General features: G+C 67.1%; 1 protein-coding gene across 2 annotated transcripts; it reads right to left on the bottom strand.

The window, feature by feature from the left end:
• Window positions 1-1,025: 1,025 nt before the first annotated feature.
• PLD4 (phospholipase D family member 4) lies at window positions 1,026-8,517 on the bottom strand. 2 transcript variants are annotated; one of them, XM_047863680.1, is made up of 10 exons: window positions 8,377-8,517; window positions 6,625-6,818; window positions 6,080-6,263; window positions 5,819-5,939; window positions 5,306-5,433; window positions 4,541-4,741; window positions 3,852-3,991; window positions 3,546-3,711; window positions 3,361-3,457; window positions 1,026-2,865 (listed from the first exon to the last, which is right to left on the bottom strand). In XM_047863680.1, exons 1-10 carry the CDS (start codon window positions 8,401-8,403, stop codon window positions 2,663-2,665), a joined length of 1,461 nt encoding a protein of 486 aa, XP_047719636.1. In that variant the 5' UTR covers window positions 8,404-8,517; the 3' UTR covers window positions 1,026-2,662. The 2 variants fall into 2 exon arrangements, with proteins under 2 accessions (XP_047719636.1, XP_047719635.1); XM_047863679.1 differs by having other exon boundaries at window positions 5,306-5,541; window positions 6,625-7,469; window positions 8,377-8,489.
• Window positions 8,518-12,369: the final 3,852 nt, after the last annotated feature.

The raw sequence follows: 12,369 nt of genomic DNA, 5'->3' as shown, positions 1-12,369 counted from the left end.
GCGGGCAGGACAGGGACAGAGCAGGGCAGTTGGCTGTGACAGGCCGTCTGGGAGGCCTTCCTTCACCTCCTTCCCAGCAGCCACGGGGAACACAAGGGGGGGGGCAGCAGAGTGAGGCTCCAGGGTCCCCCACCCCCGTGTCAGCTCTCCACCCCCCTCCGCTGCCCGCGGCGCTCGTCCTGGGCCCAGGGCACCCGCCCGCTCTCCCCTCCCTCCTGGCCCCTGCTGGCTCCCGGAGACCCGCCACCTGAGGGGAAGGGCTGCTCTCGGGCTGAGGGGAGGGTGCAGCAGCGAAGAGGTGGGCTGGGAGCCCCCCACGCGGGGCCGCCCTGGCAGGGAGGAGCGGGGCTGGGGCGCTCCCCCTCGCCCCCGCGCACGCGGGCCTTTCCCTGTGGCGGGCCGGGCGAGCCACCGAGGCCAGGGGATGTGAAATTATGGCAAGTGGGCACGAGGCCTCTGGGCAGTTCGTGAATGAGGACGGAGAAGGAGGTCGGCGGGGTCTTTGTCCCAAAGGTCCAGTGAGGCCATCCCACCGTCCAGGCACCGGCAGCCCCCCTCTCCCATCCGTCCTGCAGACACGGTGAGTGCGGCCCTCCTGGGGACCCCGCCGTGGGGGTCTGCCTGACTCCACGGGGTTCTCGCCTCCCCTGAAGCTGGGGTCAAGACCCGAGGCCCCGGGGCCCTGGCGCCGGAGGCAGGAGGGGCCGCAGAGTCTCCCGACGGTGCCTCGATGCTGCGTGGACCCACCCGGGCCGCGTCCCCGTGCTCCAACAGACCGGCCGCCGAAGACAATGTGCATTTAAGACCTCCCGGTCCCTCCCTGTGGGTCGGGGGTCCGAGCACAGCTCAGCTGGGTCCTCTGCTCAGGGCCCCACAGGCTGCGAGCCGGGGCTGGGCTCTCGTGGCTGGCACCGTTCAGTGGGGCAGCTCCGTGTGTCCGGGGCACCGTCAGCGCCCTGCCGCCCCGGCCTCGCGGTTTGCTTCTTCACGCCCGCAATGAACAGACTCCCAGCAAGACGCCGGCACAAGCTTGCGTCGCACGGTCACCGCCGCACATTCTATTGGCTACAGGCGAAGGCAAGGTTCCTCACCCCCAAGCGGAGGGGATCACACGGGATTGTGGGTTCCGGGAGGTGGGGACGTGGGGGACATTTTAGAGTGTGTCCACCGCCCCCCCCCAGAAGCAGCCGCATCAAGGCCCCCCGGGGCGTCTCTTGAGGCTCGTCAAGCTGGGTCTCCCGTGGGGTCTGCTTTGGCGCAGGCCTTCAAGCCTGCCACCGAGGTGTGACCACCACTTCCGCTGGCTGATGGCCACCGGGCCCCTGGACCCGTCATCCCAGCGTGGCCTGGGGCACAGAGCCTGGGGACAGGCCACGCGCTCTGAGACACACAGGAAGCAGAGGGCAAACCCACACCGGCAGCCGTGGAGAGCAGAGCGGGTCTCGGATGGTGTCTGCTCCCGAGGGGAGCTGCCGTGCGGCACGTGAGCCCGGGGTGGGAGGCTGGGCAGCCGCTGGGGCTTGGCTGGGTCAAGTGCGGCCCACACGCAGACCAGCTCCCAGAGGCCCTGGACGCCTTGCAGGGCCACGTGGCCCCCAGGCACCCCCTCCGGACCCGTGCGGGGCTGGGCGGGGAGGCGGGCTGGGTTGGGGGACCCTCTTCACCAACGAGGACACGGATGCATAAGGTGCCCCACCCCAGCCCATCTGGCTCTCTCCAGGGCAGAGGGGACCGGGCGAGGCAGGGAGGAGGAGCCCCAAGATGTGGGGAGAGGAGGATCTGCTATCCACTCCCTTAGGTCCCTTGGACCACTGAGCCAGCCCCAAGCGCCAGCCTAGGGCAGCCACAGGGTCTCCATGGGCCAGGTGGGCTCCAAAGCCTTGGCCAGAAGCCAGGAGGTGACGGAGGCCGGGGTGCCTGGAGACAGGCCTCTGGTCCAGCAGGAGGCTGGGAGCCGAGGGAGGTGTCCGACGGGATTCAGACCCTGCCTCTGCAGTGTCGGCCTCCGCTCTGCAGGGCAGCTCCCAGGACAGGGGGCTCCAGCCCGCGTGTATCCAGGTCCCCACCCTGCCCCCGCCCCCTGCTCAAAACCAGGTTCTCTGGACGCTGCCCGGAGTCCTGGACCCCCTACGCACCAGGACCACCCCACGGGCCCAGGCGCCCACCTCGCCTCTCCGAGACCCGCCCTCACAGTCCTGGGTCCCCCTGTCCAGGCACCTGCCTCTGCCCCGTCCCCTGGTTCCTGTGGGCAGGGACCGGACGGCAGCGAGAGTCAGCGGCTCTCATGGCACACGGGCAGACAGCAGCTTCACCCGGCAGCCGTGTGGACCCTCACAGGGCCGGGGGTGCTGAACTCCGACCTGGGAGCAGCAGGAGGGGGTGCAGCCCATGTGGGACTCACACAGAGAGGCAGGGAGGTGCAGGGGGCCTCTGAAGCAACCCCCCTTGTGGGTGGGGACTGTGGCTCTCAGATCAGGGGGGCGCATCCCGGAGGGCTCTCTGCAGGAGGTGAGGTTTACGAGGGGATGGTTCAGAGAGCTGAGGGCTGGCAAACAGTTTGCACCTGCCAGGAGTTGGGAAGTCCTGGCCCTGAGCAGGGCTTGTGAGGGTGGGGACAGGCCACCGGGAGCCATGGGGCCAGGGAATCAGGTGTGGCTGGACCTCAACCCTGCCAAGCGCAGTCCTGACCCTGGGCTTGTCCGTCCAGGCCCACGGCATAGGGGGAATCCCAGTCCCGTTCGAATAGGTGCCGTAACTGCTCCTGCACGGTGGGCACCCCCGGCCGAGCGCGGGAGGCCCTCTGGCTGACCACCAGGCCTACCCCTGAGGTGCTGCTGAAGTAATCTTCCGACCAGTTGGAGGTGCCTGTGGGGGGTGGGGTGGGGAAGAGTCCCTGACGACCGGGCTCGCACAGGGACTCTGCCGCCTGGCCCAGGCGTGTGGCTCAGCCACAGCTTCGGGGACAGGTGTGCATGGCCGCTGGCGTCCCCTCAGGTGCGGCTGGGGGTGGGGCAAGGGCCCCTCGTGTGTGAGGCTCCACCCACAGCCTCCTGGGACGGGTGGGACTCAGGGCTCTGACAACCCTGTACTCAGGACTCACCACCTGCCCGTGGGGCCGGGTGGCAGCGGGGCTGGCCGCCTGGTCCTCGGAGCCCCGCCGGGCACCCTAGCCCTCGGCCCTGAGGGGCCCCCGCTGGACAGAAGGGCAGTGTCGCCTTGGGCACCCCGGCCCGGCCACGCTCGAGGGCCATGGCCCCCTTCTGTGGGTTTATGTGGCCCCCGCGTCCCGTACAGTTGGCCCCTGAAAGGCTCGAGGGCCCGGGGACGCCGGGGCCCGAGCCCACCGCCCTCGCTGCTCACCTATGTAGGCCGCCTTCTCTGTGACCATGAACTTGCTGTGGTTCACCCTGCTGAACGGGATGTTGGAGTGGTTCCTCACAGGCACAATGAAGACTTTCTTTGAGGAACGGAGAGGGGGCGGGTCAGGAAGGGGCGGGGCCGCCCCGCCCCCCGCGTCCCGTCCCGCGCAGGGAGTGGGTGCCCACCACGTCCACGGAGACGCCGGCCTCGGGGTCGCTGAGAGCCTGCAGGGACCGCAGGCCGGGGAACATCCTGGGGTCTGTGTGCAGCCAGCAGCTGACCAGCAGACGCACGCGCACGCCCCTGTTGAAGGCCGCTGTCCGCAGCGCGGTGTCCAGCACCGGCCAGTACCTGGGGGAGGCAGGGTCGGGGTCTCGGGCCGGCGGGGTCCCTGCCTGCCAGCCGTGGGCGGGCAGGGGCCCCCGCGGGACGGGGAACGGCAGCGGAGGGGCCCCCACCCTGCAGGGCCGCGGGCTCCCACCCGGACCCACCTGGCAGGGCGGCTGAAGCGCGTGGTGGGAAAGTACTCCATCACGGAGGCGTAGATGAACTCCTGGGCGCCCCCCATCACCGCCAGCAGCGCCTCCAGGTCCCCGGTGCGGCCGTGCGGGCAGAGCGGAGGAGGCGATGCCTGTTTGGGGAGGGGGTCCCTGAGGGCACGGCCGGCGGGCTCCGAGCCGCGCGCTTTCTGGACCTGTGACCCTAGCGTGCGCCCCACCCCCCGCCCCGCCCCAGCGTTTGGGAACCTGGAGGAAACCGAGAGGTGCTGCCTGGAGAGGGGGGGAGACTCGGGGCGGCCCCCAGTCTTGGCGGGAGAGCCTGGAAGCCGGCAGGCCTCCCCGCCCACCCGGGGCCAGGTCGGCCCGACTTCCTGGAACAGGGCCCCGCCCCCCCACCGTGCAGGCCTTCCGGGGCCCCATGCTGGGTCTCCTCCTCCCCCACCCTCCCTGGTCCCAAGCCGAGGCCCCTCGAGCCCACCCAGCAGTGTGCTTGGAGCCCCCCCCCCCCAGGACCCCAGAGCGCCCTGCCACCTCCCAGGCTGCCTGTCTCCCATGGACGGTGATGACTGGCATCCTCCCCTGCAGCTGGGTCCCTCCCCTCCCCGGCCCCCCAGACTGGTGCCCCAAGGACCTGCCCCAGACCTCCCTGGGGGTCTGGCCGGCTCCTCAGCCCCTCTCACCGAGAAGTAGGCAGTGGTGGGCACCCCCTCAAAGCGGTCCCGGAGGGGCTGGAAGCGGTTGATGTGGGACGAGAGGTTCCGAGGCCAGGCTCTGGGGAGGACGGCCTTCGGCGCCCCCAGCACCCAGTAGGTCTGGAAGGTCTTCTCCAGGTCCCGGGCCAGGCGGCTGCAGTTGTAGATGATGACGCCGAGCTCCTTCACCTGCAGGGACAGGGCAGCGGCTGCGGGAGGCGGCCCCGAGGTGAGCGCGTGCGCGCGTGTGGCCCCCCAGGCAGAGCGCAGCCACCCCCCCCACTGGCAGCGGGTCCAGGCAGCGTCACCCACAGGAGCCACGACGGACAGCGTGCTCGGGGGAGGCGATGAGGTGGGGGGGCCCAGGGCTCCCGGCTCTTCTCGCGCACTGGGTTCTAGTAATCAGAGCGACACACGCGTCTCGCAAAAAAACCAGGAAATGCGTAAAATCGTTCTTCGTGTCACGGTCCGGCCACAGACGCAGCTGTCCTTGCCACCCCCGTCCTTGCACTGGGTTTCGACGTGGTCCGCAGGTGTCCGTGTAAGTGACTGGCACGGCCTTCCCCGGGGTGCCGTGGTGTCGCCCAGTGTGAGTCAGCGGCCGCCGAGGCCCCTGCCTACTGACCCGGCTCTGGCGACTCCCTGCGGGGCCCCGCTTGATGATGAGCTGCAGGGGACGTCAGGCCGAGCCCCCGGGAGTGTGGGCGGCAGACAAGCTCCGGGTGGTCTCCCCGCGCTGGGCTCCGGACCCACCTGTGTCAGGGAGCGCCAGTCCATGTTGGCACTGCCCAAGTAGACGTGCCGTGCGTCCACGACCCAGAATTTGGAATGCAAGACGCCGCCGGTGAGCTTCCGCAGGGGCACGTACCGCACCTGGGCACCTGGCCGAGAGTTCGGGGCGCTGTGGCGAGGCTGGCTCTCAGCCCTGTACGTCGGGTCGACGTGTGGACCCTCACATCGGTCCTCAGCCGATGCCATCAGCGCCTCCACTTTACAGGTGGGGAAATGGAGGCGTTGACCGGCCCGGGATCTCTCCGGGCAGCCCAAGTCCGGAGCCCAGGTTTGCACGGATTGCGCCCACGGCCGCTTGCTCCCTGGCTGAGCTGCCCGCCCGAGCCCCACCCTCACCCCGCGCTCCGCCCCGTGGAAAATGACCCCCCTGCCCTGGCCGCCCGCCCTCCTGGCGACCGATGGGAGCAGGGCCGGCCTTTCCCGGCCTCTCCCTTTGTCCCTGGGCGCAGAGGCCCAGGCCGGGCGGCCGCCTACCTTGGGCTGCCAGCACCCGCAGGTCAGTGGACTTCCTTGCCAGCGACGGGCTGCTGGTGGCCACGGCCAGGGAGACGTTCCTGGCCAGCCGCTGCTGCAGCTTGCTCAGAAGGGCCTCTCCCTGCGGGGCCAGGCCGGCCGTGAGGGTGACCCCCGCCGAGCCGGAGGGACCCAGACCTTTCCCCAGGAGCCCGCCCTGCACACCCACGGCTCAGAGCAGAGACACGTGCCCGGAGGGGGCGGGCCGGGCCCGGGTCGTACCGGCCGGGAAGACGAGTCGTTGACCCCGATGTCAGGCCCCGTGAGGGACCAGTAGAAGGAGGCCACGTGGATGCTCTCCTGGGCGGCGTCCAGCAGCTGCGACCAGGCCTGGGCGAGGGGCTGGGCAGACAGGCTGCCGGCCGCGGAGGGCAGGTCCTGCGGGATGCTTTCCACAAGGACAAGCCTGCAGGAGGGGCACAGGGGCCAGCGTCCCCTCCGTCTACCTCCGTCCCCGCCGGCCGGCCGAGCCGGAGGGGCCGCTGCCAACGTGGGGCCCCGCCCAGGCCGAGGGTGCGTGCAGGGGTGCCACCAGACTGGGCGGGGCACACCTGAGCCGCTGGAGGGCTGTGGGCCTGAGCAGGGCTTTGGGTCTGGGCCGCCTACCGGTGGCGGCCCAAGATGGCCCCGGGGAAGGGCTGGACCGGAGGTGGTGAGTGTGCGGGCTGGGCTGCGCAGGAAGCGCGGGCAGGTGGGAGCAGGGGCGCCACCCCGGGGCAGGGGGCGGGGGCGGGGGGACGGGGTGGGGAGCCGAGAAGCCCACTCACCGGCAGGAGTCCTGCTGCTGCTGCCGAGGCCCCCCTGGCAGGGGCTCCTGGGCCGGGCTGGAGCCGTGGCCCCGGGGCCTGGTGGGCCCTTCCTCGGGGTGCAGCTGGCCCCAGGTGGGGGACAGGTGCCCTTGCCACAGGAGGTAGACCAGGGTCATGGCACCGAGCCACAGCACAGCCAGCGCTCCCGGAACCTGAAGGGGAGAAGGGCATCACTGTGGGGTCCCAAGATGGCCTGGGCTGACGTGGCCCCTCCGGGGCCCCCCGAGAGGACCAGGCCTGCGGCGGGGTGGGGACCAACAGGCAAGGGGTTGGCGAGGGTGGCAGTGAGCAGGGCCCAAGCCCACTGTGCCGGGGATCAGGGGGCCTGGGGCGTGCTCTGTGACCCCATGCTGTCCCCCAGGCCCCCCCCCCCCCCCGGAGACAGGGAGGCGCGCAGGTGCAGAGCCCCCTGCTGGTCTGGCCCGGGGCTCGGCCGGGCTTCAGGGCCCCCTCCCCTGGGCCCCCAGTTCCACCGCACTGGCCTCCGTCCCATGGGCTGTGGTGTCACCGGGAGCTCCAGCCCCGCCTGGAATGGCCCCGCGGTGCCCGGGCAGCTGGGGCCCCCACAGAGGCCTCCCCCTTCCTGCCCAAGGCGGCGCCCCGCTGCCCTCCCCCTGGGGGGCCTGGCCTTCAGGTGGTGGTCTCTGTGCGGAGGCTGAAGAGCAGGCGCGTGCGCGTGTCCGTCTGCGCCTGGGACCCGGCCCTCGGGCTGTTTTCCCCTCTGTTTCCCTCTCAGGGGGTGTCGGTGTCTGAATCTCGGTTCCTTCTTTCAGCCACATGTGTGCCGAGTCCCGGAGTCACTTCTGCTTTCAGCCGGGCCCGGAACGTGAGGGGGCGGTGGGGACCCCCAGAAGCCAGAACAGGGCCTCAGGCAGAGCCACGGAGGTCCGACACCACGGCCTGCCAGAGTCCCCCGGAGGGGAGCTCGGGGCGTCGAGGTGCCCCCTCCACCTGGCCGAGCTGAGCTCAGGGGCTGCCCCTACCACCCCCACCCCCAACCTGGGGGATCCGGGTCCGCGACCAGGCCTTCACTCTCAGGAGAGGCAGTCGGTGTGAAGTCCGGGCTGGGGACGGGGCCAAGGTGGCACCAGGGACATCCCTGCACACCCTCCCCGGATGCACCACACGGAAAAGGGCCTGTCCCCTAGGTGTCCCAGGCAGAGGGCAGCTCAGAGCCCTAGGGCCCCCATCCGGGACTTGGAGCTGTCGCAGGCACCGCCCCACCCCCCGCCCCGGCCACTGATGCCCGGAGCACATCATCTCCTCTCGGCCACTGGGAACAACCACTGGGAGGCCGGCCATGCAGGGCGGCCCTGGGCCACTGCAGCGCTGGCGACCTCACGTCCAGGGCTGGGCAGAGGGTGACCCGCTACCACAGTGGGCGGGGAGACCCTGCGGGGCAGCTCCAAGCACCCCCCGCTCCGCGACAGGCAGCCCTGGGACCCTGCAGGTGTCAGAGGTCATGGCTGGAGGCGTGGACTTCCTGCCCTGCAGGGCGCAGAGCGTGGGACGAGGCTGCCTGGCCCGGGCAGGGGAGAGGGCCTGCCGTCCGCTGGCCGGGACGCCCCGAGGCCCTGCTTCTCCCGGCTGCACAGGCCGGAGGGGGAGGTGGGGAGGCCTGGAGACCCCCGGGCCCAGGGCTGCTGGCAGCCTGCTTCCAGGGCCCTCCGCCTGGCTCTCCCGCCTGGCCGTGGCGCGGCTGGCACTTACCCCTGGGGCTCCTGCCTTGGCGTTCATCCTGCTCCAGCAGCAGACTGCGGGCCCCCAGCTCTGTGAGGGCGGGCGGGTTCCGGCGGCCTCCACCCGGCCCACCTGCCTCCTCTCTGTAGCTGCTGCTTCCCCTTCTGGCCACTTCCTCTTTGTCCTGAGTACCTCCCTCTGCACCCCCCGCAGACATCTGGAGCTGGGTGAGCCAGCCGGGGGTGGGGGGGGTGGGGTGAGGGCCTGCAAACTTTCACCTCCAGAGAAAATCTGCCCCTCCCGGGGGAGGCACTCTCTAGTCACAGGCTTGGGTATCGGTCAGGCTTGCTGCCGGCCACAGAGACGCGAGGAGGCCTGATTGTCCCCTTCTCTCTCCCACTAACCAGGTTTAGGGGTTGGTGGCGGGGAGACGGGGTGGGCTCCACGGCCACTGGGAGCCAGGTCCCTCTAGCTCTCAGCTCCCACTCCCTAGCGGTGACCACAGCCTCGTGGCTCCACAAAGGCTGCTGGAGTTCAGCCATCACCTCCGTGTCCTAGGGGCATGAGGGACATCCCAGAAGTCCCACAGGGCACTTCCACTTATGTATCAAGACTGAAACGAATAGATTCCCCACAGGATCGCCACACGAGTGCCGCCCCTCACAAGAGCAGCGACTCCTTGATGTTAACGGGTCATAGTTCTGGTTTCTCTTAGTCTGTTCAGGCTGCCATAACAAGACAGTGAGGACCGGGGGCGGGGGGGGGGGGGCTGGTAAACAGCACACACCTGCTCCTCACAGCTCTGGGGGCTGGGAGCACAAGGTCGAGGCGCCAGCAGGTAGGGTGTCCTTGCGAGGGTGTCCTGGCTCGTCTGCTGTGTCCTCGAGGGGGGAGGGGCGGGGGCTCTCTGCAGGCTCCGTCCTGAGGGCGCCGATAGCCTCTCGGGGGCTCCGCCCTCCTGCCCTCCCGGCCTCCTGCCAGCCCACCTCCCGACGCCATCCCAAACCCACCCTCCCGCGCCCCTCCCCCTCCCCTTTTCTCCCCCCTGCGAGCCGAGCCCGAGGGGGCAGGGATGGCCGCGGGGGCTGCAGCCGCGGGTCCCCCGCTAGGGACGCGAAATCTGTGCTAGGAAAACGCTCGGCCCTGCTCCCAGCAAGCAGCCCGGGGCTGACACTCTGGGGCCACACGTCCAGCTCCTCAGTGGCTTGGCCCAAGCAGACCTCGGTGCCCCTCCCTCTGCGGCGGCTTCGCAGACCCTTCTGGGAGGAGCTTTCCGGCTCGGCCGTGACATCACAAGGCTCTTTCTTTCTTCTCTCGTTTCTGAGTTTTGTCATGTCCCCTCCCCCGTCTTATTGAGACTATAACTGACACATGACGTTGTATTAGCTTCCGGGGTGAACACGATTGATATTTCCAGACGCTGCAAAGTGACCAGCGGGTCGGGTCACCCCCCACCGCACGCGGTCAGTGCTTTGCTGTGACGAGAGCTGACACCCACTCTCTTAGCGGCCGTGCTCGCCGTGCTGCCCGCCACATCCCAGGACCCATCTGCCTGGCGACTGTAAGCGTGGCCCATGGCCCCCCACCCCCACCCCCCAGCAACCGGGGCTGTTCTCTGTTTTTGTGAGCCCGGTGTTCTCAGACTCCACCCAAGGGATCGACCCTCCGGTGTTTGTCTTTCCCTGACTCCCCTCGGGTCACGGGATGCCCGCAAGGCCCAGCCAAGGTCACCGGGGGTGGGATTTCCTTCTTTTTCATGGCTGAGTGGTATTCTGTTGCCTCTGTGAATGCACACCACATCTTTTTTTAAAGTTTATTTATTTATTTTGAGAGAGAGAGAGAGAGAGAGAGAGAGAGAGGGAGAGAACCAGCAGGGAAGGGGCAGAGAAAGAGGGAGAATCCCAGGCAGGCTCCGTGCTGTCAGCACAGAGCCCGACGCGGGGCTCGATCTCACGAACCGCGGGATCATGACCTGAGCCGAAACCAAGAGCCGGGCACTCGGCCGACAGAGCCCCTCAGGCGCGCCCCCCACCACGACTCCTTTATGCATTTGTCTGCCGGTGGACGCGCAGGGTGTTGCCGCCGTGTGCTGTCGTGAAGAGCGCTGCAGGGGACGTGGGGGCGCGCGGCTCCCCCAGGACGGAGGCTCCCCGTCCACCGCCAGGTTTTCTCCCCCAGCCGTGTGTGTCCTTGTATCTCTCTCCCCTTACGTGGAAGATGCTGGTTCCCACCAGCGTCACTATGATTATTTATTAGCTTTGGCTTGTCACATCTTTACCACGATGTCCAAGGAGCGATCCTCACGTCACCGCTCCGTGCGGCCGGGCTGGTGGGCAAGTCCCACCCCTTCGCCGGGACTGCCTCGCGCTCCGCAGGCACCTGCTGACACCGCCCGGGTTTCTCTCCCTGAACCTGTTAGTGGAGCGGGTCAGGGAGTTTCTCGGGTGTAATTTCCCTCCGTCTCCCGGGAGGGCCCCATACGAACGGCGATCGCGCGCGGTCGGACTGGCCGCGGCGGTAACGGACTTCAGCTCGTCCATCCGTGCTCACGACCGTCACTCGTCACACTTCTTTCTGGTCCCGCGTCGCCTGGTTTTCGTATTTAAATTACATCAGCGTCCTGGAATGGATTCGGTACGCACCCCCTTCTCCCCTTCTCCCTACATTTCGAAGTTTGTAAAAACAGGCTAAAACACCCCTTTTCATTTGCGGGGAGCCTGGGAACCTGTCGTGATTTTTCACCTCTTTGTGGGAAGGTGCTCAACCATTAGTTCAGTCTCTTTAGTGGTTACAGGACCGTTCAGGCTTTCTGTTTCTCTGAGAGTCACATTTGGCAAATGATATTTTTCTAGGAACGTGTCTCTTTGTTCGCTCTTGCGAGTCGTGCGGACAAAGGGTATGGGTAACACCACCCTCCTCGCCGCGTCCGCCCCCCACGCCCACGGGGGCGCCCCCTTTTCCTTCCACACACTGGCCTTTATGCCTCCTACCTTTTCTCCCCCTTGGGAGATCGTGTCAGAATTCTGGCTATTTCATTAATATTTTTTCAAGAAATCCACTCGTATATTTTTCGTTCTATTATGATTTCACCTTTCATTGTATGCATCCTTCTGCCTCCTGTCATATATTTCTTTGGTTATTTTTCTGCCTTAAGCTGGATGTTTGACTCCTTAACCCCCAGCTCTCTTTGCTGCTACAACTGTTTAAGGGATCTGTTTTCTTTTTTTTTTATTTTTTTAACGTTTATTTATTTTTTTATTATTTTTTTTTTCAACGTTTATTTATTTTTGGGACACAGAGAGACAGAGCATGAACGGGGGAAGGTGAGAGAGAGGGAGACACAGAATCGGAAACAGGCTCCAGGCTCCGAGCCGTCAGCCCAGAGCCCGACGCGGGGCTCGAACTCGCGGACCGCGAGATCGTGACCTGGCTGAAGTCGGACGCTTAACCGACTGCGCCACCCAGGCGCCCCGAAACGTTTATTTATTATTGAGAGACAGAGAGAGACAGAGCATGAGCAGGGGAGGGGCCGAGAGACAGGGAGACACAGAATCCAAAGCAGGTTCCAGGCTCTGAGCCGTCGGCACAGAGCCCGATGTGGGGCTCGAACACACGACCCGTGAGATCACGACCTGAGCCGAAGTCAGACGCTCAACCGACTGAGCCACCCAGGCGCCCCTAAGGGATCCGTTTTCTGCAGAATTCTGCTTTCGCTGCGTCCCACCATCCCCTATGTGGCACCACCAATATTTACCTCTGAGTGTTTTATTTTTCTGTCACTCATGAATGATCTGGAAATCTGGTTTAGGGGCACCTGGCTGGGTCAGTCGGCACGGCGTGCGACCCTTGATCCCTGGGTTGTGAGTTCAAGCCCCACACTGGGTGTAGAGATTATTTAAAAATAAAATCTTAGGGGCGCCTGGGTGGCTCAGTCGGTTAAGCGTCCGACTTCGGCTCAGGTCACGATCTTGCGGTCCGTGAGTTCGAGCCCCGTGTCGGGCTCTGTGCTGACAGCTCAGAGCC

This window comes from Prionailurus viverrinus, chromosome B3 (assembly GCF_022837055.1).
Source record: "Prionailurus viverrinus isolate Anna chromosome B3, UM_Priviv_1.0, whole genome shotgun sequence".
In the NCBI taxonomy this organism is placed as follows: domain Eukaryota; kingdom Metazoa; phylum Chordata; class Mammalia; order Carnivora; family Felidae; genus Prionailurus; species Prionailurus viverrinus.
Note: the sequence above shows the minus strand (reverse complement) of the source record. Positions and strands in the feature narration are given on the sequence as shown.